Source organism: Chelmon rostratus, chromosome 11 (genome assembly GCF_017976325.1).
Source record: "Chelmon rostratus isolate fCheRos1 chromosome 11, fCheRos1.pri, whole genome shotgun sequence".
Lineage (NCBI taxonomy): Eukaryota > Metazoa > Chordata > Actinopteri > Chaetodontiformes > Chaetodontidae > Chelmon > Chelmon rostratus.
Genome location: NC_055668.1, coordinates 20,116,028 through 20,142,783, shown reverse-complemented (window position 1 = coordinate 20,142,783; position 26,756 = coordinate 20,116,028). Strand labels below are relative to the sequence as shown.

The 26,756-nt window shown below is 42.1% G+C and overlaps 1 protein-coding gene across 1 annotated transcript in view; it reads right to left on the bottom strand.

Annotated features, from left to right (window-relative positions):
• Positions 1-2,841: 2,841 nt before the first annotated feature.
• LOC121614141 (inactive phospholipase D5-like) overlaps positions 2,842-26,756 on the bottom strand; it is a 58,970-nt gene continuing 35,055 nt past the window's right edge. The window contains exons 2-10 of the mRNA XM_041947931.1: positions 18,097-18,233; positions 11,006-11,192; positions 8,587-8,695; positions 8,154-8,281; positions 6,713-6,910; positions 5,112-5,248; positions 4,790-4,955; positions 4,607-4,697; positions 2,842-3,793 (exon numbers count right to left, since the gene is read on the bottom strand). Of these exons, the coding sequence (XP_041803865.1) occupies positions 3,243-3,793; positions 4,607-4,697; positions 4,790-4,955; positions 5,112-5,248; positions 6,713-6,910; positions 8,154-8,281; positions 8,587-8,695; positions 11,006-11,192; positions 18,097-18,233 (1,704 nt within the window). The 3' untranslated portion in view covers positions 2,842-3,242. The remainder of the gene's footprint in view (positions 3,794-4,606; positions 4,698-4,789; positions 4,956-5,111; positions 5,249-6,712; positions 6,911-8,153; positions 8,282-8,586; positions 8,696-11,005; positions 11,193-18,096; positions 18,234-26,756) is intronic.

Below are 26,756 nucleotides of genomic sequence, written 5' to 3'. Positions count from 1 at the left end.
GCATTAACAAGGGTTATCAATAAATATACATTCCTTCTGTATTTTTTTAAAGGTATATAAGATTTGTTATTATCATGATCTCTAGAAAGGCTCATAGCTACTGTGCACAGTTCATAAAGGCAGGGCATGCAGGCAGCCGTCATGCCGAACAATTCAACAGAATAAAGGAAGGCAACATTAAAAAGCTTTTACAGTGAGCATTTAAAGCGAACCAGTCAGTAACAGTGTGTCATCCTGTTTAACTCTGTAACTACCTCAAACCCATCTACAAGAGTGTGTTTCATAGAGCAGTCAGTGAAAAATGGTTTCATTTTCCTACATCTCATTGGAGGCATGGATGCACAGCAGGTGATACAGATTTTTTTTGTCTTTTTCTTTCGCTTTTGCAATATGCATGTAGCAGATTGTAAACCATTGCTGATCTCAAACCTTGGCATGTGTATACTGTGTGTTCTGTGTTATGGCTACAATAAGTCTCCATTGAAAATATGCCATTAAAGGTGTAGTTCTGGTCCCTGTTAACTGGAAAATAGTCACTGTTTTTAATTATCAAAAAAGTCTGCAGACACATGAACAAGTCATGTAGAAGAAGACCTGGGCACAGGGTGCATTAGCTGCATTCCTGCCCCCCCTGTGGGACAATCATAGATAATAGCAGCATAAAAGTTGTGAATCTGACTCCAGACCAGCTGTCAGATTACAAGCAGTGTGGCAATGCAGTGCTTTGTGGACATTATTATTGAGATAACGCTAAGTTCAAAGTTCAAATGAAACAGATCATTGTGTTTGCATTCATATACATGTTCATATAAGAGTTATGTATCTGTTTATAAGAAAGAGAGAAAGTGTTAGTGCACACATACAGCAGCAAAGGATAGTCATTTTTTGTTTTTTGCATGTTAGAATGAAACATGTAACTGTTATTATTATTACATTATTCTAATTTATATCTTAAGGGGTTCTATATAAATTCCCCACATTATACTGTGAGTGTTGTTGTTTTGTTTTTTTTTTTAAAAAAGAACAAACAATCCTGTGATCACTTCATACCAAGAAATAATAGTTATAGTAGTAATTCCAGTTCTAACTTTAGCAGGAAAATCCTGTACATTCCCATGTGATGTCGCTGGCTTTTATACATCTTTATATGAACTGGCTCATAAACAGTAGTTGTGAACCAACATGTTTTCTTGCTCAAGGCTGATTTTTTAAACATACTGTAGCAGTATGTGAGAAGACATGTTGTTTCTCTTGACATCCTGTAGATGGCAGAAGTTGGCCATCATGACCAGATAACCATGCGTCAGATGCGTTTTTTCCTGACAAATGTTTGACTTTCCACTGGTGTCAGTGGCTCAGCTACATGTGTCCTGTCTGTACATTGAGGAAACATATTATGACATAACTGAGTCTGTGTCGTTGCACTTGACCAGTACCACAAACAGAACAGGCACAGATACTGTATACAGAATACTTGTGATATCCACCAAACATTATGTGATATATCATTTTACTACAATGACTGCTTGTTGGTAATTTCTGGTTGCAGCTAAACCGTCTCTGCATCGTGACTGTGACAGCTCCAGGTTTCTGGCAGAATTAAAGTATTTTATTGTTCTTTCTGCTCAGACAAACACTGACAACCTGTGCTGTTTTCACATTAAATCACAAGCACCCTGCATATTGTTGATGAAAGCATCACTTTGTGTCTCCCTCTGGTCCCATTTTACTGTTTCTTTGATTAATGGCTTTGAAAGTAAAAAAAAAATCTGTCTATGTTATAATCCCACAAGCCTCGTAACAAAAAGTTGCACTCACGGCAAAGCGAGTGTGAAAGGTCTTAAATTGACATGCGATCATTCAAAATGCAAATGAAAGTCGCTACAAGCTTCCAGCCAAGTGTAAATGAGTTGTTCTTTTCTAACAATCATGTCATTTCAGCTTTATACCTCCACATGGTAAAAGTAATATATATTCAGTCACAGGCACTGACATTACCGACCACCATGTCCTTGAGGTCAAACTGCAGCAACTGCAACTGTCAAGCTCTGTTAAAAATTCATTGTATTGATTTGGCTGACAGCAGAGACCCTCTGGCCCCTTCTTCTAACTGCTCCTTTAGCATTTGTCCAATCAGTCACAACATTGCATTTCGAAGAATACTAAAGATAACCTTTCAATGCCTTGTCTTTTCGGATTTGTGTATGGGAACTGGAATGATTACCTTTAAGGACCCTTTCAGATCAATAGTCCCTGTCCCTCCAGGGAAAGACACCTGCCTTCAATTTAAACTTATTGAGGCTGCCGTTTTTCAATGTTGAGACCGACTGAAAATTCCAGGCCATAGTACATTTGGCGTTACGTAAGAAACACAGTAGAAAAGGTGCATCCTCTAATTCAATTAAACGTCCATTAAATAAAACATTCTGATGCACACCATCCTGCTGTGGAGAGATATGATGCATCGTATCCTGGATTATGTAACCAATCTCTGTGCAGCGTTTAGTGCTTGTGGTGGACATGATTAGATCAGTCCTTTTAGAGCTCCACTACCTCAACTGGGGGTCAGCACTAAAAATGAGCTACAGGGTTGTTTCCATTATAGGAATAATGGTAATATTCTTCAATTTGTTTTTTTTAAATGTAAATCAAGCTAAAATTAGTAGAGTACACAAGGCCAAAGTATCCACTACCAATCTGAGTACAGAGGCAATAAGAGCCACATAATATAAAGCTGTATAGTAATTCTTCCACTACTAAATGTAGCTAGTGTAGCTACACATGCTGCACTGCCCCTCATCTCTGCATAGGCATGCAGGTGTCGTTCCTGCTTTTAAAGGGCAATAATTATGACTACCACAAACAGCTTCATTAGGCAATCAGTAAGAGCTCAGATGTTTCCTTTGCGTGAGAGACCACAACAAGGAGAGAAAAGAGATTAAATAAGTAGCAAGGTTGTAAATTGTAATTACAGTGTATTAACCAGAGTTTCTTCTAAACCAAAATGTTGCAGTTTCATCCTTAAAAAACCCCATCAAAATGCCAGACTGCTGTGGAGCCTTCGCTTTCCTTCCTGAGTTCTTCCGTGCACATCGGAAGTCCTGCAAACCAGATATTACCGTTTTCTTCAAAATGGCAATAATAAAATGCTACAAAGACCCAGTGCGTGAAGTCTGTCGTCACCGGAAGAGAGCAGTTCCCCAAACATCCTCCAGTGAGAATGAACCCGTCGTGCTTTGTGGTCACAGGGACCTGTTGGAGATCTCCCTGCTGCCGCTGCTCTCAGCGGACTGACTGGGTGGATCCATCGGATTGTCGTGGTAATTACCTTTGACTTGAACCTGTCTGTTGTCACGGTGACTTATTTTGACTTGGCCCCTCTCTTGGTAACTGTCTATAATTGGCGCCAACCCATTGGCCATGCCTGGGTGACTAATTTTGCTTAGTTTGTCATCATGGTGCCTTGTTCTAAGTGGCATCTGTCCATCGTCTTTGTGACTGCTTCTCATTGGTGCAGGTCCGTTATCGTGCTGGCCTGCTCTGACAGGCACTGGTCCATTGTCCAGGTGGTTAGCTTTCACTGGCACCAGCTTGTTGATCTGGTGCTTGTTGCAGATGGGGATCTTATTGGCCTGCAGTGAGCGGGTGTAACGTGAAAACCAGTCCCTCTCGAAAGCTGCCCGTAGCTGCTCCACCACTGTAGAGTTCCTCTCCTCGATGCCCTCGGGCTGGCTGATCACCAGGCCTACTCCTGCGTTAAAGGTAAACTCATTCCCCACCCAGTCAAGGTTACCTGTCAGGACACAGATAAGAGTTATATGTCAAAAATATCTTGTAGACCAACAAATAGGAAAAAAACGTCATGATGGACAAATAAGTAGGAGAATATTTAAACACTGCCGCGTAGTATCAGTGGATAAATCTACTGAATGTTCTGTTTTCAACTTCCAGGAAAGATCAATTTTTATAGGAATCATTCATCATTTTCCTGTCTGAGAGTTAGATGATGAGAAGATGATGAGATCGATGCCACTTTCATGTCTGTGCATTAAGTACAGAGCTGGAGCCAGGAGGCGATTGCCTTAGCTCAGCATAAAGACTGGGAGCAGGGGGAAACAGTTAGCCTGGCTCCCTCCAAACATCAGAAATGTGAATATCAGCCCTTCTGAAACTCGACCAATTAATATGTTGTTTCTTGTTTGATTAAGCCATACACAAACAGCAAGTTAAGTGCTGTGACTCCTTTCAGCCTTTCTTAACTTCCTGGAGTACTGAGCAGATGTGTAAACTTTTCTTTGTTGAGAAATAGTTGCCATGTACTTCCCTCTGCAACCACAGATTTTTACATTAGGCTCACAGGCTTTTGGAGAACGCCAGGCCAGCTGTGACCCCCTGCTTCCAGTCTTCATCCCAAAATACGCTCACCTCCGTTTGGCTCCCGCTCCCATCTTAATGCAGACAAGAGTGGCATCGATCTTCTCCTTTCACTCTCGTAAATAAGTAACCGTGCGTCCAAAAATACTAAACTTTTCTTTTAAGCCAACCAAAAAGGAGATGTGCAGGAAGTGAGCGGCACGCTGTCGTAAAGTGTAGCCGACGAGCTCACCTAAATAAATGGCTCTGTCTGTCACCATGAACCTGTTGTGGTTTATTCCCTGGAGACTGCCATCCCTCTGCACTCTGGGGTTGAAGAACTTCTACACACACACACACACACACACAGAGAGTGGTGCAGTGAGCATTCATTGCGTGTAGAGGTGAAAACAGTACATCGTGGCCTTGGACTCACAGCTTCCAGTGAGCAGTTGGCCTGCTCCATGCACAGACTCCTCAGGGACCAGATGAAGTTGAAAGTAAGCGGATGAGTCTTTTCCCAGCAACTTATCAGCAGACGGACCCGGACCTTCCGCAGGATCAGAGCCTCCCGGATAAGACCGTCGATGCGAGACCAGTACCTTGGCACGGATACAAACACACACACACACAGAAATGTGGGCGCGCAGCCAGATGGACACGCAGGCGTACACAGAGTTTAATCACTTGAATCAAAGCAAGGCATCCAAACTTTTAATGATTCCAATCAACTCTGACAGAGGTGCAGTGGCTCTAACCTGTGAGCGTTTCTGCTCAGGAGGGGCAGGTAGTCGATGATAGAGATGTATATGAAATGGCGAGCCTCCTGGATGACCCTGGAAATGGCTTCAAGATCGTTGCTACGATCTTTGGGGATGAAAACATCTGGTGAGCTCTGCCAGCGAGAACAGCAGACAATTAGCATCAAGACTATTAACCCTGTTATCATCATCACAACAAACTGAGCTCTTGTCATCATTGTTGTTCACCTAAATGTCCATTAGGATTTCATTGCTTTTGTTTTATGTGTGTGTGTTTGTGCATCTCTTGTATGTTTGAAAAGCCTTGAAGGTTCAGTTTTAACTTCTTGCTGACAGGCACCTGTGAATGCTTAACTGCGTGTATGTGCTTTGAGTGCGATTTTGTGTTATATTAATCTTCCAGAGATGTACAGGCCAAGCAATTCGAATGTTTCCTGCTGCGGGAAAGGTGACATCACCATCACTCATCCCCAGGAAGAAGACGACACCGAGAGACACAGTGTCCTGATGAGACACCCGGTATGAAAAATTTACTCTCCCACCTCACTGTCACCTCCACTAGAGACGGCTGCTACGCTTAACTGTGCTGCACACATGCACATTGAGTCCCTTGTTAAAAACATGAATATCCGATCTTCAGCTGATATAACTGTGTCTGATAATAAACATTTCACAGCAAACATTTTGACTTGTTATAGCAGGAAAAGCACAGGTGGAACAGATAACATTAACAATGATTTTGCTCCATTTAAAGACCCTACACAACCATGCTACACCCACACAGGTGTTCTCACTTATTTTGCCTGATTAGACTGCTTTTCGCTCATGCCTAGTCCACCTGTACTCAGGTTTTCTCAAAAAAAAAAAAAAAAAAAAACTTATCCACACAAGCACTGTTTAGAAAATTGGCATCCATATGAAAGGCAGCATGAGCAAAACCAACAGGGTGCAATATAAGCCTAAACCTAAAGCCAAGTTGGCCAATCAGAAGCCTGAACAAAAGCTTCTACAATTATTGGTAGGCTACCTGGGACTAGATTTCTGATAATGTCGCTGGGACTGGGATAATGTCTGTGTGGTGGGAGGTCTGTGTGGTGGGAGTGGCATTCTGATGTCTCTGTTACTCAGTTAAAGTGGAAGATTAGCTGTACATTTTGTGCAATGGAGGCCACATCCACAAAAAAGAGAGTGAATGAGGAAAGCACAGCTTTGGTTTGACTTGTGTTGACAGAAAACATACAGCTGAAACAAATTTCATTGACTATTAAGAATCCCAGTGAGGCCTGACAACAATACCAACGCTCTGAAACTAACTCATCTAAATGTCATGCAGTCATTATTAATTTTATTAATTGCACCTGTGCTTTTCCTCATTTAAGATGTCAAAATGCTGCAAAAAAAGGAAAATTGAAGCAGGCACTGCAGCTCACGTTTGAACAGGCTACTCCAACATCCAGTTCAAATGTACCGTACAAAATGCCTGTTATGCACGTTGACCTTGCCCTTCATGTATCCACCAGGAATTGCTACATAGTGAAAGCAATGCTATGATAAAACAAGGGTTTTGAGTACAAACTAATGCTACAACTGTGACTTACAGAGATGTAGGCCTGAGCCTTTGTGCTGTTGAGAGTGAGCTCCAGCGGTGCGTCCTTGTTGAAGAGGGCAAAAAGGCGCTTGGACCAGAAGGAGGGGATGAAATCTTTATACTGGAGCCCCCAGTAGAGGCTGAACACTCTGTGGAGGTCCAGAGCCAAACAGCTGCAGTTGTACACCAACACACCCAGCTCCTTCCTCTGAGAACAAAGATCTCAGTTAGATCACCGTAATCCAGGAGGCGGCCATCATTTACATCAGCATTATCCCCATTTCTTTCAAGATCTTCAACAAAAATGCTGCCCATCATCTCTACCGGTAATCTTAACCTGTCTGTTTTTTACCTTTTCAATACGCCCACACACACACACACACACACACACACACACACACACACACACACACACACAGACAGACAGACAGACAGACAGACAGCGCCTTCTCCGTGTCAGGCCATATTGTCCACAAATCACAACCTATTACAGCAACAACAGCAACAGCAGAGAATGAGAAGACACTCTTGCTTTTCTCTCCTCCAAATTTTCTTTCTTTGCTCTCTGCTGCATTTTCATTTCAAAGAAGCACTTCGCAAAATCTGGTTCTCAGCTTGTACCTCCTAATTGCCCTCTCTGTCTCTCTCTTCGTTATCTCCCTGCAGTGTCTACATGAGCAAAGTATTCCTAAACAAAGCTTAAATCAGACTTCTTAAAGTAATATTTTACACTATTCTGTCTCATTCTCTCTCTCAAAAAACAACAACATGTCTGAAATGGACTTAAAATACAGCCCATAATCTGACTTCATATTCGGCCAACTTACATCAGGATGCATTTGAAAATAATGTCCAAATAAGTTTGGAGTTCGGGTGGCCACCTTGAGTGCCTTGCAATTCATCCCAAATCAAAGCCCTTTGTATCTCTGGGTGTCTAAAGATAGCTGAAGCTGCCTACCAAAGGGTGTCCGCCGCTTTAATGAACCGTGCAACACACTCAGCTTTGAAGAGTAAGATGAAAGAATGGCCAGTTTCTATTTTTGGATGCCACCTTGCATGCCCCCACTAAAAGCCCCAACAAATCCACTCCACCCCATCTGTGACTTTTTGAAGCAGAAGACACGAAACGTATACACAAATATGATCTCACACTCTGCACAAATGTGTTTGGATAAGGTTCATAACTTTAACATATATGCAAGCATGCATGTGTAGAATGTGTCAGTAAATATATCAACTGAATCTCAGAATTTATGTAATCAAGTCTCATATAAATCTGTTGCATACAAAATGCCAGCAGAAGGTGTAAATGAGCATAATTTGTATTACAATGCAGTTGCATTTTCGCAAATGTGGGTGAGTATGCACATCTGTAAGTATGGGAGTGTGTGTGTAGAAGGACTGGATGTGTGTTTGTCTGCATGCTGTGGTGGGTGGTGGGTCTTGGATACTGTGGCCAGTGATCTCCAGTCCATGTTGGCGCTGCCGATGTAGAAATGTCTCCTGTCGACCACCCAGAAGGAGGAGAGGAGGTGGCCTTTGGTCAGCGCTGTCGTGTTCACATAGTGGACCTCGGCATCTAGAAATGGAGCGCGAGAGGGAAAGACAAATAGAGCGAAAAGAGTAAGGAAGAAAAAGAAAGACAGGAATAAATGAAGCTACACGTGAGACAAGGAGAAAGATAACAGCAGATCTGGCCGCAGAGAGAAACAGGATCAACAAGAAAATGAAACACAGAGACAGATGAAGGGAAAGATGGAGGCAGAGTGAAGGAGCTGAGCAGGACAAATAGGGAGAGAGCATTGAACAGAACAAACAGACAGAGCTAAGCTGCAGCATGTTTGAACACAGACACACAGAATGTGTAATACGGTGAGAGCTGACTGTGTTTGGCGAGTGTGCCGAGCTCAGCCGAGTCGATCATCCCGCTGGAGATCTTCAGCTGGATCCCTTTTGCCTTCAGCCCCTGCAGCCTGGACAGCAGCGCCCTGCCCTGAGGGGACACACATCACAAAACCTCTGGTGTCACACGAAATTCACGCACTGTGAATTCACACATGAATCAGCAGCCTTTTATTTTTGTTTTACATTTCCCAGAGGTCTCGTATCCGCAGCCAGCAACTGTGATAGATCAAGTATTCTCATTTGTGGTTGACACTTTTCTTTGTTTATGCAGTCATGATAGCTACCTCTGCTCATTCTAAGTACCTAACTACATACTTACAGCTATGATAAATAAAAGCAAAATAATAACAATAAATCCCAGAAACGATGCGTGACTGTATGCAGAAACCTTCATTTTAATTCAATGGCTTTTCAGATCCATTTTTTCCAGCAAAATGCAATAAAAAATGCAGAAAATCACAAATGAGATGTAGATTAAGTTTTGAGATTAAGTGGCAACCTCCTGCCAAAAACTGCAGTTCCTCAAATGGCCACTGGAGGCTAGCTCCAAAAGCGAGTCATTCCCCATTCAAGAGAGTGAATCTTTGTACAACTCGCTTGTTTGAATTATATTATGGCTCAAACTTATGCATAATTAAGTTTCTGAGGCTTTAATCTATCTTCTGCCTAAATCACAATATCTCTACTGCTTCAGTGGTGATGATTCTAGTTTAAGTCTTGTAGGCCCCCCATTTTTATGAGATGAGCTGCAATACTAAACCACTGAAGTACCCTTTAAAGTGTACAATATAGTCTGCCCTGCATATGTTGTGCTATATACACATTTCTGAGTTTGTAATTATTCCAAGCGGAAGTCTTACATTTGGTGATATTGCGAGTTTGCCTTCTGGCTTTTACTGCAGAAAAATGTAAGAACCTGTTTGAAATGGGTCATGATTCTTCAGTCTCTTGACTTCCTTCCATTTTTTATGATTTGAGGCAATATAGCTTACGTTGCTCTTTTAAAAACATTCGTTTGTGAGAAAAAGTTGCTGAACTTTTGGGTGTCACAGAGTCGAGTTTGACACTTTAAAATATTCGATTCTTCTCAGTGTGGCTTCACAAAATGTCCAGTGATTATGATCGTATGTCTCTTCACCTGATGTTCTCGATATTTTAAGAAGACAGAAACAGATGCAAACACACAGCAGTGCACACATCTGCTACAAGAGCATCTCCGCCTCTTGTATCTATGACTTTACAGTATCCAGTTTCCAGCCTGCCTCTGAATGAGGTGTCTTTAATGGCAGCTGTTTGCTGAGATTGCTGCAGGCTGAAAGGCCATTACTTCTTTTCTGCCCCGAGGTCTCTAAAGGAGATATTACTTTCCAGCCAACAGCATCAGGCTTTGATTAGTCTAGACATACTCAAATTTTTAAAGCAGAAGTGTGTGTGTGTGTATACGTGTATACTCATGCTGTGGAGACAGACAAAACACAAGTCCCTATACTGTAAATGATTCCATTTTAGGGTAAAGACTTGGGTTAAGGTTAAGGTTAAGGTTAGGGTTGAGGTTAAGGTTAAGGTTAATGGTAAGGTTAGGTTGGGTTAAATTTAGGGTGAGGTAAAGTTGAACCCCCTGTCATGTCAGCTGTCTATGAGTTGTTGGCAGTTCCACCACACAATGATTTTATGGTTTCATTTGAAAATATCAAGAAGAAAAATTCAAGAGGTAAAATGATCCAATATTTTAGAAAGATTAGAGAAATTACAAAAAAAGCAAGAACAAGTTTTCGAAGCAGAACTTGGTTTCTCTTTCTTACCCATTAATCATCTCACAACCCCCTTCTCTTGTGAGGGGGCCTGACCACTATGTCCGGGACCACTGGACAAAACTGTCTGACTGTATAAAGCAAAGCTGCAATGATTAGTTGATTAATTGATTGGCCGATCTAAAGAAAATTTGTTGTCATGATCAATTAATCATTTAAGTAATTTTTCAAGTAATCATATGATGTCACTGCGGGCTCTGGGAAATTGTGATAATTTTGCACATTCATTTTGACATTTTAGACTAAACGATTAATAGCTCCACCTCGAACAGCTACAACAGTAAATGTGATGCATCATGAACAATCTGATCATTTCATACCAGTTTGCTGATAAGACTACTACACTTTTACTTAATAAAGGACCTTTTCTTGTTAAAGAGCGTCTTGACATAGTTGTTTTGGTACTTTTACTGAAATGCACCTGAGTGCTTCTTCTTCTGCCACTGGTTAATATGTAGAGGAGGCAAAGAGGCCAATGCAAACTAAGGCACACACAAGTGGAGACAGAGAAGAGATAAAGCAGACAGAAAATTTTAAATAAACAACTCCCGCAGAGTCAAGTCTCTGTTGGCTTGCTCTGGTTTTACCTGTCTGGCAGCGGGCTGGAAGCTGGATTCATAATCGGAGGAGTTGAGGAGCCACAGCGGGGAAACTATCTCTACGACCCGGATAGCTCGGTCCAGTAAGCTGCACAGCCCCGCTGAGAGAGGGACGTGGGATGTACCATTGTCTAAGAAGGAGACGTCCTCCGGGATGTTCTCCACAAGCACGACTCTGTGGAAAATAATGAGAGAAAAACAGAGTAAAGAAGAAACAATGATGTAAGAGAAAAAATAAGTTAGGGCCCTAAAAAAGCCAAAAAAGCATCTTTAGGCTAAGCCATAGAGAGCTGTTAATGGATTCATGGTATTTCACAAAGCCATTATCTGTTTGCATTAGTGGCAGAATTGTTATGAGCTTGGGCGCCACTGATATGAGGTCATAATCCCTCTTTCTCACTACTCTGTGACAAATTCGCTAACAGCACCCTTCTTCCTCGTTCTCCGGATCGTTAGCTTAATGAGAGTTAGCAAAATTTGTGGACCTCAAGGATTCCATCGAGCATCATTAGATCTTGCGCAGGTCGCCTGTGGCGGGCGCTGAGAATAATTGAAGGTTGATGTGCAGAGTTGTCAGCAATGCAGATTCAATTACACCTAGTCAGGGAAAAGTGACTCATTCTGACTGTGGTGTTGTTGGTTTCTCGTATACACTACTCCCCACGCTATCACATGGTGCATTTTAATGTAATCATCAGCAGTCTGGGGTAGTTGCAGCGAGCAGCACATAATGAAATCAGAGGCAATACCAATCTACCGTACGTCTGGATTGCATGGAGGACAGAGAAGCTGTATCCTTGAGATTATCTACTTAGGATTCAGTGCAGTCAGGTATTTCTCTTCAGCATAAAACTGTACCACCAAGCTAAAAGTTCAACAGTGGGGAAAATGCCCTCAGCGATGGTTGTTTTGAATTATAATGTTTTGAATATATATCTGAACGTCCCTGCGCTTTCTGTCTGGGTGAGATGTCAAATTATCTGGCTAACCATGATTCTGAGCTCTCCCTAACATATCCCCCACCAGGATGACTTAAAATGACAGGGGCATTAGCGCTGGAGTCAACAGATTGAATTAACCGTGGCAGCCCTATTTCTGAAGCCGCACAGAACCAGGCCATTACCAAGCTCCAGCGCTCGTTCCCTCTGTATCTGGCTTCTACATCGATTTCTGCCAACCGGATTTTAACGTGCAGACATAAAGAAGAGGGAGGGAGGGTGTTCAGTGAAGGTGAACAGCTTAGATATTAATTCTGTGGCACCTCTAGGGTTGATTAAGTCCACGTCTAAAATGCTGTCCAGGAAAGTAGCAGAACCGGATCTGCATGAGAATTTATTCCATGCTATATGAGGTGAAGTATGAATCTTACAAGAAATGTTGGTGGCTCAGTAGCTCGAGCTGGGAGTTAAGAGGTGCCTGGTGCGACAAACCACTTGTCGTAAGTCATGGTGAAGGTGTGCACGCTGGGACGGAAGCAAGACATTGCAAACTGTGTCTATAAACCACAGCCTTGTCCTTTAGGAATGTTATGAAACGTGACATTTTAATCAAATCAACACAATACTTGCACAGCAACTAACGACTGAATGACTGAATGTGCCATTAAATTTGGTCACATTAATACACGATGTGCTGCTAACCTATAGAATATGGCAAATATGGTATCATTTATTTCATATTTCAATAATGAGGCATCAGAATACTTCAGCCCAAACTAAAATGATATGCTAAGCTTTATCAGATCGTATTTGCTTGTATTAGATTGTGTGTTCCTGTTATTTCATCCACATCTTACGAATTATATACTGTTAAATTAGACTGGGAGCCATTCTCTGTGAATTTCTCAATACGAGCGGACCTTGTCACATTACATATTAATATAACACTATTGATTAGTGCTGATTTAAAATTAGCTTGTGTAGTAGTGTAGGGTGTCTTTGTTGTGGTTTTGTATTGATTGCTCTCTTAGCTGGCTGATAAAATCTATTTTTGGTAAATCATTGAACTGCATATGAGGTTCAGTATTGTCATGTATAGCTGGTATAGCTATCACTGGAATGTAATGGGTAAAGCTTTCATCATGCTATTCTCCAGTAAACTATCTTTTTCAAAGTTCTGCCTGTAAAACATACTGGACTGTGCACTGACGGACTCCCTGGCAGAGGCTCTGTGATACCAAATGGATCGCAGCGCTCGGACCAATCAGAGCGCAGGATCATCCTAAGTGTGACAGCTCCAGGTCTGGTGAGCGCCTCCCTCAAGGGCACGCTGGCGAGAGCATGTGCTGCAGGTGATAATGTACTGGCATCACATTGAGAGGCCAGTTGCCAGCTCACAGCGTGAAAATATATTCCTGGCTAAAGTAAAGCTACGTCAGGTTTTGGAAAGCGTCCAGGGGTCAAGCTGTAGGACTCACGCTGTCTGTGATGACAGCGTGCTGGTTTCTCCTCATGGAAATGACAGTCAGCATGTTCAGAGAAGGAGAATTTGGGAGAATCACATGCAAAGTGGGCTCGTATGTTGATGGGGGATTTATTTCTGTGGATATTCTTCCATTTGTCAGTCACAGAGTTGAGGACTGAACACAAAGGCGCAAAGAAACCAATCCAGCCAGCTGTGATGAAATTCTAGAGAAGATTAACATTTACATCGCACAGCACAGCACAGTGTCTCCTTTTTGTTCCGAAAAGACACCAAAAACTAGGACAGCTACAGTAAACACTTCACAATGAGGAACAACAAGGCTGGAGAACAGATGGAGGAGGAGGAGATGTAATCTTATTCTGATAGACATCCTCTCGGTCCACTCTAATGGCTCTGAGGTATGATGAATGCTGATTTTGAATGGTTTAAACAGGCAGACGGGCTCTGGTATTAAAAGTGGAGGAAGCAGAGAGGCACTCATTTCTGTCTGCAAGGGATTCATCGATTTCTGCAGCCTGTGGTGTCCGCTGCTGGTCCTCTCCATTGTAACCCATCTGCGCACTCATGGGTGTGATTCAGCCACAGTAGCCAATACCTAAGTGGTGTAAACTTCACGGTGTGTGTGTGCATACATGAGACAGAGAGAGAGTGTGTGTGTGTGTGTGTGTGGGTGTCTGTACAGGTAAAATCCCTCACTCTCTGAATGAAAATAGATCACTCCCTCCTGATATTTTATTACAAAAAGCCGAATATAAGAACATATATTACAGAGCTGAGGCGAGTTCAACTGTAAACACCATAAAGAATGACTATAGCATGTATATAATGATGGCATTTACATGCAAAGCTTGTAATACTGCGAGTTTGCAATCACACACTTAGAGTAACAGCATGCAATCATGCTGAAAAATCACAGTGGGCCACTGAGCCCCTGACAACTCATATAAATTATCCACCCTCTCATGAGCTGCCCTGAGCTCTGGGCTCTGCACAGCGGCAAGGAACATTATTATGGGCATCACAGGAGCTGCTGCTACTCCGCTCCCTGCATGCTGCGGAAGGTAAATGTTAAGTCCGATGTTCCGTCACTCACAACCAAAACAATGCTGTCATGGTGAACACGCTTACCATGTAAATTTCAATCCATTATAATGAGCTTGTGCCACTTTGAGATATTTATTTTACAACGATCCTCTGTGGTTTATGTGTGTCGACTGCAGGCACTTAGCTGATGACATTGTTCCACGTCACGACCGTCCAGGGTTTCCCCTCACATTCTGGTTTGCCAGACTCACTTGAGGCTCTATGTATGCCTTGTTATTCCAGATACTGGTGGCTGAGTCTCAGAGATGTCAATGCCAAACTCCAGTCAGCTCTGCCTCATTTGAGAGAATTATCTCAGAACCTAATTTCTGTGGCTTGTTCAGTCTGTCAGTAGCTTTCCTCGTTTTGTGTTGGTTTCAGTACTCGCAAATATATGAGTTGTTTGTATTGAAGATTAAAAGATGTAAAATACAATAACATCAATGTTTCTCCTGCGCATACATTACGTCTATAAAGGTTGTGTGACAGAAGTGACAGCCCTGAGCTGTCAGACCCAACCTGCCATTCTTAAAATTCTGCTGGAAGGACATTTGTACTCAGAGCTGTTTGAAATGCTAAATCTTTGTTCAAGAGGCACTCAAAGCTCCACAAAATTGGTGGTGTGGGTTGTCAACCGTTGTTTCTGCCCTTCCACAATGTAGCTGTAGATCAATAATAACCTGCTTATCAGCTGTCTGACACAAGGCAATTACACATGTACATCAGGGATACAATCAGACAAGAGGGTATAAAGTGCCCCAACAACCGAGCAACACGCACTGCTGTGAGCGTAAGAGGAATCATGTTTTACTGCAATCATACTGTAGCTGAAAATATTCATCCTCGGAGGGAAAAATATAAATCAAATTAATTATGTGTTCAGTTGCTGCAACCCGTCTCGGGTCTCCTGTCCCTGAGATGCAAGCATTATTCATTATGCGGACAAAAGCGGATTATAGGGAAATCTACATAAACAAACAACCAGCTGTGTGTGACATGTCTAAATTACAACATCACAAACAAACAAACAAAAAACTGCTGAGTCATTATTCGCTTTTATACTGTGAATGGACAGCAATGACTGCAGAGCAAGGCAAGATAGAGGACCAGTCGGCTGTGTTTAGCTTTCACTTGTAAGTTCATCGCTGGATCATTTTTAAAGTGTGAACACTGGGTGTAAGAGACGACAACGACTGAAAAGGGCTTTACATGCATTTCCTTTGATGAATTACAAGAACCTTTAGGAAGTGAAGCACGCACGGAGTAGCAGTGCACCCCATTACAAATGTGTCAGTCTTACAGCAATCTATCACGTCTCCTATTTCCTACTGCAACTTGCTTTGAGCAAAACAGTTCATGAAATCATTAATTATGCTACACTTGCACACCTCATGGGTCTTTCAAACGATGCATGTCACAGTAAAACGTCACCATTAAGCTTATGGGATAAAGAAAACGGTGCAGACTTGAAAAAACTGACAGCAAGCATTTTTGAAATTAGTTTGGATCTAAATCTGACAAGCCCTCCCTCATCATCATTTAACAACATCTGATGAATCTATTCATTTCTCACTCATTTCAACCTCAAATCTACACAGATATCCTCCCTCTTCTTCTCCCTCCGTGTGGTTCACCCTCATCACCCCTCTCCTCAGCCTCGCATTTATCTCTCATTCTACCCCAAGCTTTAGGGGTCCTTCAGAGCAGGACTGGAGTCCAATTCAGCTTTACAAGTTGGGATTACACTTTCAGCCCCGAGTGGAAGAGAGGGATGCCTGATAGAGTTTTCTGAAAGGTTGGCTGATTGGGGGAAGGTGAGGGAGAGAGAGTAGATGGACTCAGACCCAAAGAAAGAGAGAGGGGGAAGTAATTCAAGGAGGCTGAATGGCAAATTGGATGATAAGAGTCTAATGGAGGGGAACCAGTAGGAAGCGGAGAGCAGAGAGAACGGAGACTGCTGCATCAGAGGAAATGACTGCTGATCAGCCAGTTTCACTCTGGACCACCAGGACACACTGCAGTGGTTTTTTAGGCTTTCTGTCTGGGGATCCATATTGTTAAACTTGAACAGTCTGATATACAGTAACTTTCAGAAGAGCCTGGTAATCATTTCAGAGCATGGGCGAGGCTATAGTAGGAACAGGCTGAAGAAGTCCTATAAGTACAACATGTACTCTCTCTAAATTAATGCAAGCCATGCTGTGGGGTCTGCAGCCTCTGCACTGCAGTTCATATCTTGTGCCAGTGGGTTACACCTGCTTGGACTGCAACACAGCAAAGACTGTAGGATTGCTTTATGTTTCCGCACTCTAAAACAATGTAGTTTCTAACAATGGAAGCTGGTGGAATGAATGAACTGCCAAAAGTTCAGAAGTGCCCACAGAGCCAAAGCCAAGGCGAGGCCAAACGGATTAAAGGAAATGTGCTTTTAATTCAAAAACTATTTGCATAAGTTAGAGGTCCCAATTTATGTCAGCCATACGCTCAGAGGATTCATGTTTGGCAGTTAATTAGTGTTGTGCTCCAGTGTTTTGTTGTGCACACTGTAGCTCCTGTAGATTAAGAAAACCCTCACAGTTGTTCACATCCTGCGTGTCGACTCAGAAGCAGCCAAAAACAAACTGATTGTAATTCATAAATTGGTTGAGACTGTAGTTGACTTTCATATCATGCTGTTAAGTGCTAATTTCCATGAATTCAAACCAGGCTGCGCATGAATTGTTTGGCTTTTGGGAAATAATTGAACCAGAAATACTTGGCACAATGCAGTCACAAGTCACCTGGCAAGCTGCTGTTTCAGCCAATCATACACATACAACAGCACATTCCTGCTGTATGGCTGTACTGCTGCTCACGCAACCAAGAGTTTTATGAGGGTCATGAGGGCCATGGCTGCAGTGCTCCCTCAGTTTGGCTTTACACGCCTCAGAAAATGATATGGCCGGCATCCACAGTGGGCTTGATTCCCCAACCACACTGCCCCAGCTGGGTTCCTCCTCTTCCTCCTGCCTGTCAATACGGCTTTTAGAAACTATTTCACGATGAGAGTTTTTACACAAATGTGTCACTGGCCAACCAGGAGACTGAATCCAACCCATCCTGATGTGTCAATGCTGCAGAGCTTTGAAGAGAAGGTTGACTGAGCTGAGCTAAGAAAGATTGGTAATTAGTGATTGAATAAGACAAAAAACTCAACATATGTGATGCATTGCTCATATATCACTACAGTGGCCTAAATATATGCCTAACAAGTAGGCTTATGATGTAACATTAATGTTGCCAATAAATAATAAATAATATAATACAATTTTGTGAAATAAACAGCTTATTTATTTTTTTCACTGATAGTTATTCTACTACTAATACTATGTATTAAAAATAAAATCCTGTATCATTGTATTAAACCACTGTGCAGTGTTTTGGCATTTGAGAAGCCTTCATTGACTCAAACTGAATTTCATGTCTCGCCTGTACCTGAAGCAACAAGGCAAGGTTAATGAGGGGCTGGAAGCCAGGAAGGTTGGGAACCGCTGACTGAGTGGATCTCATGTTTGTGGTTCTGAGGTTCTCACCTGCAGTTCTTGCTACAGTTCTCCTCCGTGATCCCGTCTTCATCCTCGCCCCAAACGTCCACAGCTGAGAAAATCAGCGCCACCAGTACGGCGAAGCAGCACACCAAGGCAAAGATCACAATGCACTTCTGCTGAGACTGCAAGACAGAGAGAAGGGGAACAAGATTGATTTCCTCTGTGTGTCGTCTGCTCCTCAACACTTCTGTAAAAATGAGGCCAAAGTGCTCCAACCTTGACTCCCATTAGCTGGCTGCACTGGCTGATTTAATGCACAGCTCAGCAGGTCATAACGTGATATAGACGGAATTTTAACTCAAACATGCAGAAAGCTTATGACCTCACAAGTTCAGGCTTTCATATAAAGAACACGAGGCAGGAATGATGGGAAGAAAGAGTGGAGAGCAAAGAGACAGACAGAAATGAAGAAAGAGAAAACAAACCAATCAGTAGAAACATTTCTGGCGAATTTTTAGCCTATAGCGTTGAAGTCCCAAAGGTCCCATCTGGTTGAGATGGAGGTCTCCAAATTCTGTTTTCTGTTCGGTTTTCACTGATAAAACGCAACAACATCAGACCTTTTTGTTTTGGAATTAACTGTGCAATATTAAGATGAGAAAACCAGAAAGTTATTATGCCATATAGTGATATATTATATTGTGTATTTGTTTATTTGGATGATGCTGAAAATAAATTGCTCCAAAAGTGAGATATTGATCAAATTACTCTGGAGATAAATGTTACTATAACTATTTTTTATTAAGAAAAATAGATTTTAAAGGTTGTTGTCCAACCAACTTCCTGTGTTGTTTTGATGTCGGCAACAAATCTCCAAACTCCTCCAAACTCATCAGTCACACAACCTCTCTGGGTGCAAACGTGCTATCTAATATCCATTATTCCTGAGAGGAGGTGTGAAGGTGTTCCTGCTTACTATTTTCTCTGGGATTTGTAAGTCTTTGGGGGAAACACTCCACGAAGATTGAATTAAAAAATATCACAACTGTAGGTTAGAGCAGATGAGTGAAGCAAACTTTTTTTTTTTTGCATTTACAGCAGTTTTAAATATAACACCTGTAAAAACGTATGAGCCTCAGAAGCTGCAGGATATGAAGCATTCCCAGTTGATGAAGGTTTGACTGTTAAAAGATTATGTTGCATTTCCTTTCTTCATTACCTCTTTCAGAAAGGTATGCCTTGTGTTTGGGGGCACTTTGGTTAAATGTTAATAAAGTAAACACATTATGTCTAAACCAAGTGCTTTGAGTGCCCAAACCTAGCCTGAAAAACATGAATCATTCTGTACTTACGAGCAGCCGAAGGGATCGTGTGATGTGTAGAACAATGGAAAGACTGTTGCTAATCAGACGCTGCATGGAGAGTGTAAGGTTTGAAAAGGTCATGAAATAAGAGTGAAACACGAGAACCTGTGGTGCTGCTTATGGGAACATTAAAGAAAGTGCTAACGGCTAACACCTGTATACACTACATGTCAGGTGTTAATCTCTGAGGGATACAAAGTGTTCTGTGAGGCACAAATCTAAATGTAGAAATACAGCTGCAGAAATCATCACAATCCTTCTATTTGCAGACAAATGAGCGAATATTGCAATAAACTTCTGAAAGAGCTGCTTTGTTAAGTTCTCTTTATTGCAGAAATGTAGGCGTTTTCAGGCATATTGTACATTTTGACTTGGTATAACAGGAAAAACAGGTGTAACTAATAACAATTATAATGGCCCTTCTAATTATTTGTCCCACTTTTTGTAATACGAGGTCCCTGAAACAGGCACTTAAACGGAAAGTCACAATACTGCAGTGAAAAAGATCTATTAAACATATCTGCTGGAGAATTGAGACCTGTGTATTGATGACTACTTGATACGTGTTCATTATACTACTACTAAGTGGTGTAAAGAAACAAGCTTTTACATTATTTTGGTCATACACAACCTCTTGTTCCTGTTTTAAGAATATAAACAGTGGATCACTATCGTTTTTATACAATCAAGTAGTATTTATTTAATTATATTTTAATTATTATCAACCCTGGACTGAAAGTCAGCAACAGTAAGTGTATCTACTGCAGCCTCACTCATGCTTTCAACACAGTGAGATGCTGATGCACAATAGATTTGACCCAGTTGCTGGGAAACACCCCAACCATTTGTAAAACAATAAAAAAATGGATCCAAATCCCTTTGAAACCTGCCAGAAGAGCCAAAACTAATTATCCTTAAACACAGCACATCATTAGTCAGCTAGACTCCACTCATTATCCTCAGAGTCAAATTTCATATCATAAACGACCTCTGAGATCCACACAGCTTTGGTTGTTTTATTATGTTTATTAGAGCTAAACACATTCATGTTTGTAGGCTCTCATGTAGGACGTAGATTAATCTACCAGCCAGTCAATGGAGTGTCCCCAGTGGACCAAAGAAATGGCAGGAATATTCAGCCACACACTCATCCTCAGTCAACCATCTGTCTGTGCTGATGTCTGACATGGGAATAATGTTTTCTGTTTCCTGGCAGCTGGTGGGTGGAACATTATACCTGTTTTCTAATGTCCATCCACAGTCTGCTGAACCATCTCGTCCACTCTCTGTGTCTCATACTGGGTGACAGCAGCATGAAGGTTAGAGGAATGACCTCCTGACCAGAAAGTACCTGGTTCACATCCGCAGACCTGATTGGAAAATTCCACTGTAGGTGATGGAAAAAAGAAATCTATAACTCTGAACACCTCTGCTGGGAAGGAACCCCGGGCACTCCACAGTAGCTTGCTCAGCAAACACTCACAGTATAAGTGGAGGTTATATCCAATCTGTCATCATCGGCTGGACCTTATACTAAACATACCGCACTAAAAGCAAGTATGGAGGAAGGTGTACCTGCAAGAGACTGCATGCTTCTCATATTTCCAGTGTTTGTGCACCAGCTGACTCACATGTGGCCAGATGTGTAGATATCTGAAGAGGTCAGAGTGTAGAGCAGTGACGTGTCACCTGACACTGGAGCACAGCTTGGGATCAATACCCCTTCAATTACAAGAAGATCTGCTTAAAAGTAGGAAAATGTACATGTCAAGGCCCAGGCTACTGGCTTGTCTTTTCTAAATGCAGTGAGCAGCACAAACTAAACTTAATTCACCTCCATTGTATTGAGATGGTGGCAGAAACCTCAAAGCCAGGACGTATAAACCTCCCATTACATGTCTTTTTGTAATTTGAGTGAACTGCCCCTTTTAACAATGGATTTCTGGGGCAGCTGACGGTAAAACACTGCTGCATGTCCTTTCAATGTTGCTGCCTCACAGCAGACTGAGCTCTGACAGCCAGTCAGTAGCTTCACTGAGGCAATAACTTTAAATATCAGGGGCCACATTCATCAGGCTTCCCAGTGCAAAGAGTTGATCCAAGTGTCGAATAGCCAAGAAAAATGTGATGTTGGTAAGAATTTCCCCTTACAGTTAAGACTAAATCCTAGCAAAGATAAAGGAAATTCAAGGAGCATTTTAGCCGTTAAGAGAGCTCCTCAAATAAAAAACTGTTGGAAGCTAGGACTTAAAAAGGAAAGAAAGACAAAGACATAGGAAAAATATTCTCCAAACGCTGAGTGACAGTGAGTAAATGAAACGCTACAGATTAGATGGTGCAGGGATAATGTTTGTGGTCGGTCTCATCAGAGCTGTGCTCACATCTTCCCCTCAGTGCCGTAATGCAGTAATGCCATGATGTCAGCAATCTCAATTTGTTGATGAAAGCGGAGCCATTTTTCTCCCATTAATAGGTCTATTAAACACATGAAGTAGCATCTATTTGCCAGCGTGGCAAATAAATACAACTGTGAAAAGTTTACTGCCAATGCAGAAATGCCTTAAAACTGCATTCTTTCTAATGGCCAGCAGGGGGCGACACCACTGCAAACAGAAGTCTGGTTGTATAGAAGTCTATGAGGAGATGACCCTACTTCTCACTTGAATTACATATTTTTAATTTTATTTAAAATGAATTTTATGAGTTCACTAATTACTAGTTTTGAATATTCTTCAATGCATCGTGATGTTCATTCAGTAAATTATCATCCAATTAAGAGTAAGATAGATAATAAGCATGTCGTTTTATGGATGCAAGCTACCTAGCTTGCACTAGCATTAGCTGATAATTTTGCTCCACCCTCTCATCCAAATGTGGGCACTCCTGCCTCCAAAAACCCAAGATGGCAACAGTGAAAATGCCAAAGTCGTGGATTCAGAACGCTTAAGCACAAACCAGTAGCGTCGTCGACGTGGCAACGCCCACTTCCTCTCTCACAGCCTTTTATACAGACTGCTTTCAAGAGACTTTTTGGCTGTTTACAGTCAATTACAGCGACATATGCTAGAAAATTCCAATCTTCTACCAGAAGCAAAGATTGCCTTGAGTGAGTCATAAATAACATGATTTAGTGAGACTGCTCGCCGGCTGTTTTAAAAAGCTCCCCAGAGTCCAGCTAAAAAACGGGCTGTGCAAGGTGGCTGGCACGGTGCTACACACACACACACACACAGACGCAAACAAAAACACAGTCACAGTTAACGTGTCTCTCCGCTCATCTCTCACTTTCTTCGCACATGCAGACGGAGGTGAAGGCCAGGCCAGAGAGGGTGAATGATGTCCTCAGATTAGAAGCAGCACTTTTGAACTGTCGGCACTTCTCCCTGCCAAACCTCTTATTTTAAATCTGACCTTTGCCATCTGTTGACGGATTGGCCCGTTCCACTCATCTAAAAGTGAGATTAAAAGGTGCTTTTTTGCGTTTGAGGACAGACAGTGTAGTTGTTTAAAGCAGGCTCTATTTTTCTTATGTCCCAGTTTGTTTTGTGCTGCTGTGTCACCGTATCACCCGCTGAGGCAGAAATAGTGAAGCAGGGGTGATACAGCCCCTGTGGCATTGGAAGCACATTTAAGGAAATTGTAAGTGTGCCATCAGAGAAAGCAGAGTGAGTTTTTCCACAGTACAGCCTGAGAAAAATCAGGGGCCTAATTAATGTCTTACAAGTGTTTCCTCTTTGTGACGGCAGAGTGAGTACACGCTGCTCGGAGGGAAAGAGAAGCTTACACCACACCAGCATCACAACAGAAGTCTGGAGGAGCTACGATCAACATATCCTGGTCTAATTTGGCTCATAAGCGGCACCGAGCCTGGTGGCGGGGTGAGCTCCGCTGGCATTTCAACAGACGGTCGTCTTGATGCGCAGCCAGTTTCCAGCCATGTACACAGATGTTTGTGGAGAAGAGAGAAAAGAAGAAGCAGAAAGAGGAAGAACAGAGGCAGTTGAGGCTTTTGTCATTGTGTTAGATGGAGAGCGTGACGCTGACACTGACACTGAGCTAGTGCTCTTTCAACACATTGTCAGACTGGATAATGAAACTTTGAAGCTGATGTTGCTCCGTTTCTTTTTAAACTGACATGTTTGTTCACTGTTTGTGACTTTACTGTTCATATAAGACACATACCAGTAGTCCGGGCTATTGTGGGGTTTACACACAGAGACGCAGACCATCCTGTTAAGGATGCTGGTGATTTTGGACTTGAAAGACGGTCTTTGATGTCAGTGTGTCATTAACCAGCATAAGAGGAAGAGGTGAAGACCACTGGACAGCGGCTAACACGGGACCTCGGCTGACAAGATAGAACGAACTTACTTTGATCAGATTAACTGAGGGCTGTCTGTGCCTTCACACCACTTATTTCACGCACAAAGAGATCTTTGATAAGCGATGAGGACATCTATGTGCCCTTCTGCAACCGACTGGTACAGTCTGCTGCCAGTTGACTGCTTCTACTCCACCTGAGAGCTGTGCAGGTACATGGACGCACAAAAATGTATTTCTTGAACACATGTTTAGCATGTAAGAGAAAAATAAAACTTAGAGGTGCAGGATCAGAGCTTGGAAAATGTATTTTTCATTTTACCATGTCTTTAAATTCAATCTCAACCTAGTGTTGAATTTAAAGTGGAGATTTCTGCACTGCTGAATTCATAAGTTTTACATATAGACTAGCCTGCTACCAAATATTATACCAGTAAATTAGTTTTCTGCTTGTCCAAATTGAGGAATTCAGGATGGGGTGTCATGTGTTTTACACATTTGAAAGCTTGCGTTTGAGACAAATACTGTGATTTTGGGCTACATGTATAAATGAAATTGACTTGACTAGATAGAATCCCTTTACACACATCATTACCAGCTTATGTATGAGGAGGCATAAAAATCACCAGAAAACATAAAAACAACCGACTTCTCTGTATGCAGATCACTCGTCTCTGCACTATCTGAGATGTTAAATGTATACTGGCAAACCCTCTTCCACACTGTGCTGCATCCGTCTGCAGTTTAATCACATTTGTGACGAGCAAAGTGTCCTGAGAGAAACGACATGTTGTCCTGTTTTTGGCTCATCCTGCAGGCAAAAGCAGATGGCTCAGACATGCAGCTGCTGGAAACCTGGTGACAACTAATCATGCTAATGGTGACAGCGTGCACACAACACATCTGTAAGTGCACCAGTTGGTCTCACAGACAAATGCATGTATGTATAGACACAAATGCATGTGAGATTACAGCCATAATAAGAACTGAGTGTGTTTTTAACCTTTCTTCACCTTGTTGATGACAGGTGCAGGTTATTCTACAGTCTACAAATTGGTGGATGGGTTTCTTATTTGTTTCAGATAATGTTGCCTTATAGGACAAGTTAAGAGGTCTCACTGACAGACAGCATCTCAATTTATTTGGCTGCACATGAGTGAGTGTGTGTGTGTGTGTGGGTGTGTGTTCACTAAGTGCAGCTAAGCAGTATGAGCTGTACATACGTGAAGCTGAAGTGAATAAAGCATTATAGTGAGCCAAACAGAGATGATGTGATGCCACGGTAAGATATTTCAAGCACAACTACAATCGTCTTTTGATGGAGGAAACCTTTCATCTGTCCAAAACATCCGCTGACTTTGGTGTCAGTCCATCAGTATCAGAGAACAATGGCTTCTTTTCAACAGTCACACTTTCATCATTCAGAAAAACAGAGATACTAAGCCCTCTACTTACAGTAAATCTGAATAGAACTCAATGCAATAAAGCTACAGGACATCTTGCAGTTGGGCTGCAGTATTGTATGTACCAATATGCCAATGCATGCTAGGCTTCTACCTGATGTAAGGGGTTAAGTCCCGTGGCAGAAACCCACATCATAGGTTTGGATTGATAGCTCAGTGTCAGATTTCACCTGTTGATAGCACCACTGCTACACTAGACAGCTGTATCGTACAGGATCAGGTCATTCTAGATTATTTCATTTACTCTGCAACACACAGTCGAGTGACAGTGGTCAATAGGAGGCTATTCCTGTGCAGTTGGTGTATTTCCATGGTTTCATTCATTATGACGGAGAGCAGCCGTTGCAGTGTGCAGAAGGTTTGCTGTGGAGGTGGCTTTGATGTGTTTCTGAAAAGAGGAACATTACTGAGTCTTTCTTCAACTTGTTTCATCTTACATCAGAAACTGTAGGAAGAAACACAAGCTGCCAATACTGACCAATCACAGATCTCCATGTGGTACCTCTGTGGCTGCCATAGCCCCAATGCAATGCCCTCCTAGTTGCACGTCAGCTATAGTTTTCATGGATGTGGATACTTTTCTCCATTAACTTCAGTTGAAGCTTGCAAAATGGGAGAATTTAAGCATGTGAATCCTGTTTTGGTGAAATTTGCAGACGACTCTGCAGACTCAAGTTTGCTGATGGAAGCACTGACTTAGTGTTTAAAAATGGAGAAATCACTATTCTAGCAATATGTCAAACAGTAATGAGGGGAAAAGTGGGACCTGAGCTGCAGCTCACAAAGTGTGCTGCACTTATTTTCACTTACCTACCACACCATATTACCATATTACCTGCATGTATACTGTTGAGTGTATCTGTGGATTAATACCACACAGAACTTGTCCAGCTGTACACCGTCTCCTCCACACAAGAAAAGCACATTTATGGTTAATCATCTGAGAGTGTCATCATTCTGTTCAACATGTCTGTTCTTCTTCTACAGCTTGGATCTGGAGGATGATGAAACACGCTCCATCTGCAACTCATCGCTGCCTGGTGCAACTGCAGCCTCGGCTTCTGCACCAAGTTAGCCGTCGACTAATTTATCAAGCAAAGCTCACATGAAGGTAAATGAATGCAATGCTGCTAAGCCAGCGATTCTGCGGACAATAAGCATTGTAGCAAAGGGGCTAAAGGTGAAGAATTTTCAGCTCTTTCAACTTTAGTTGGCTTTTTTTCTCATAAAAAGCAGATATCAATTTTGAAGATTTAATTGCTGGTCTGGCATCGTAGTGTGGAACAGATTTTTTTCATGCTTGAAAATGAATATCGTATGATCTAGCCAGCAGTGTATTGCACTGCTGGCTCATGTGATGTGAGTGCATAGAGAGAGAGTGTGTGTGTGTTTTTTGTAGCTGTTTTGTTGTTTCAACGTCAAGCTTTGAAAATGCAATCTGTAAATGTTGGAACAGAAAGCTCATGGACATGCTAAAGGTGCAAAGGAGGACACGGCCTGAGAAGAGTTGGAACTTGAGTGACACCAGTTTCCAGTTAAGCCTTGTTTTCAGACCTCT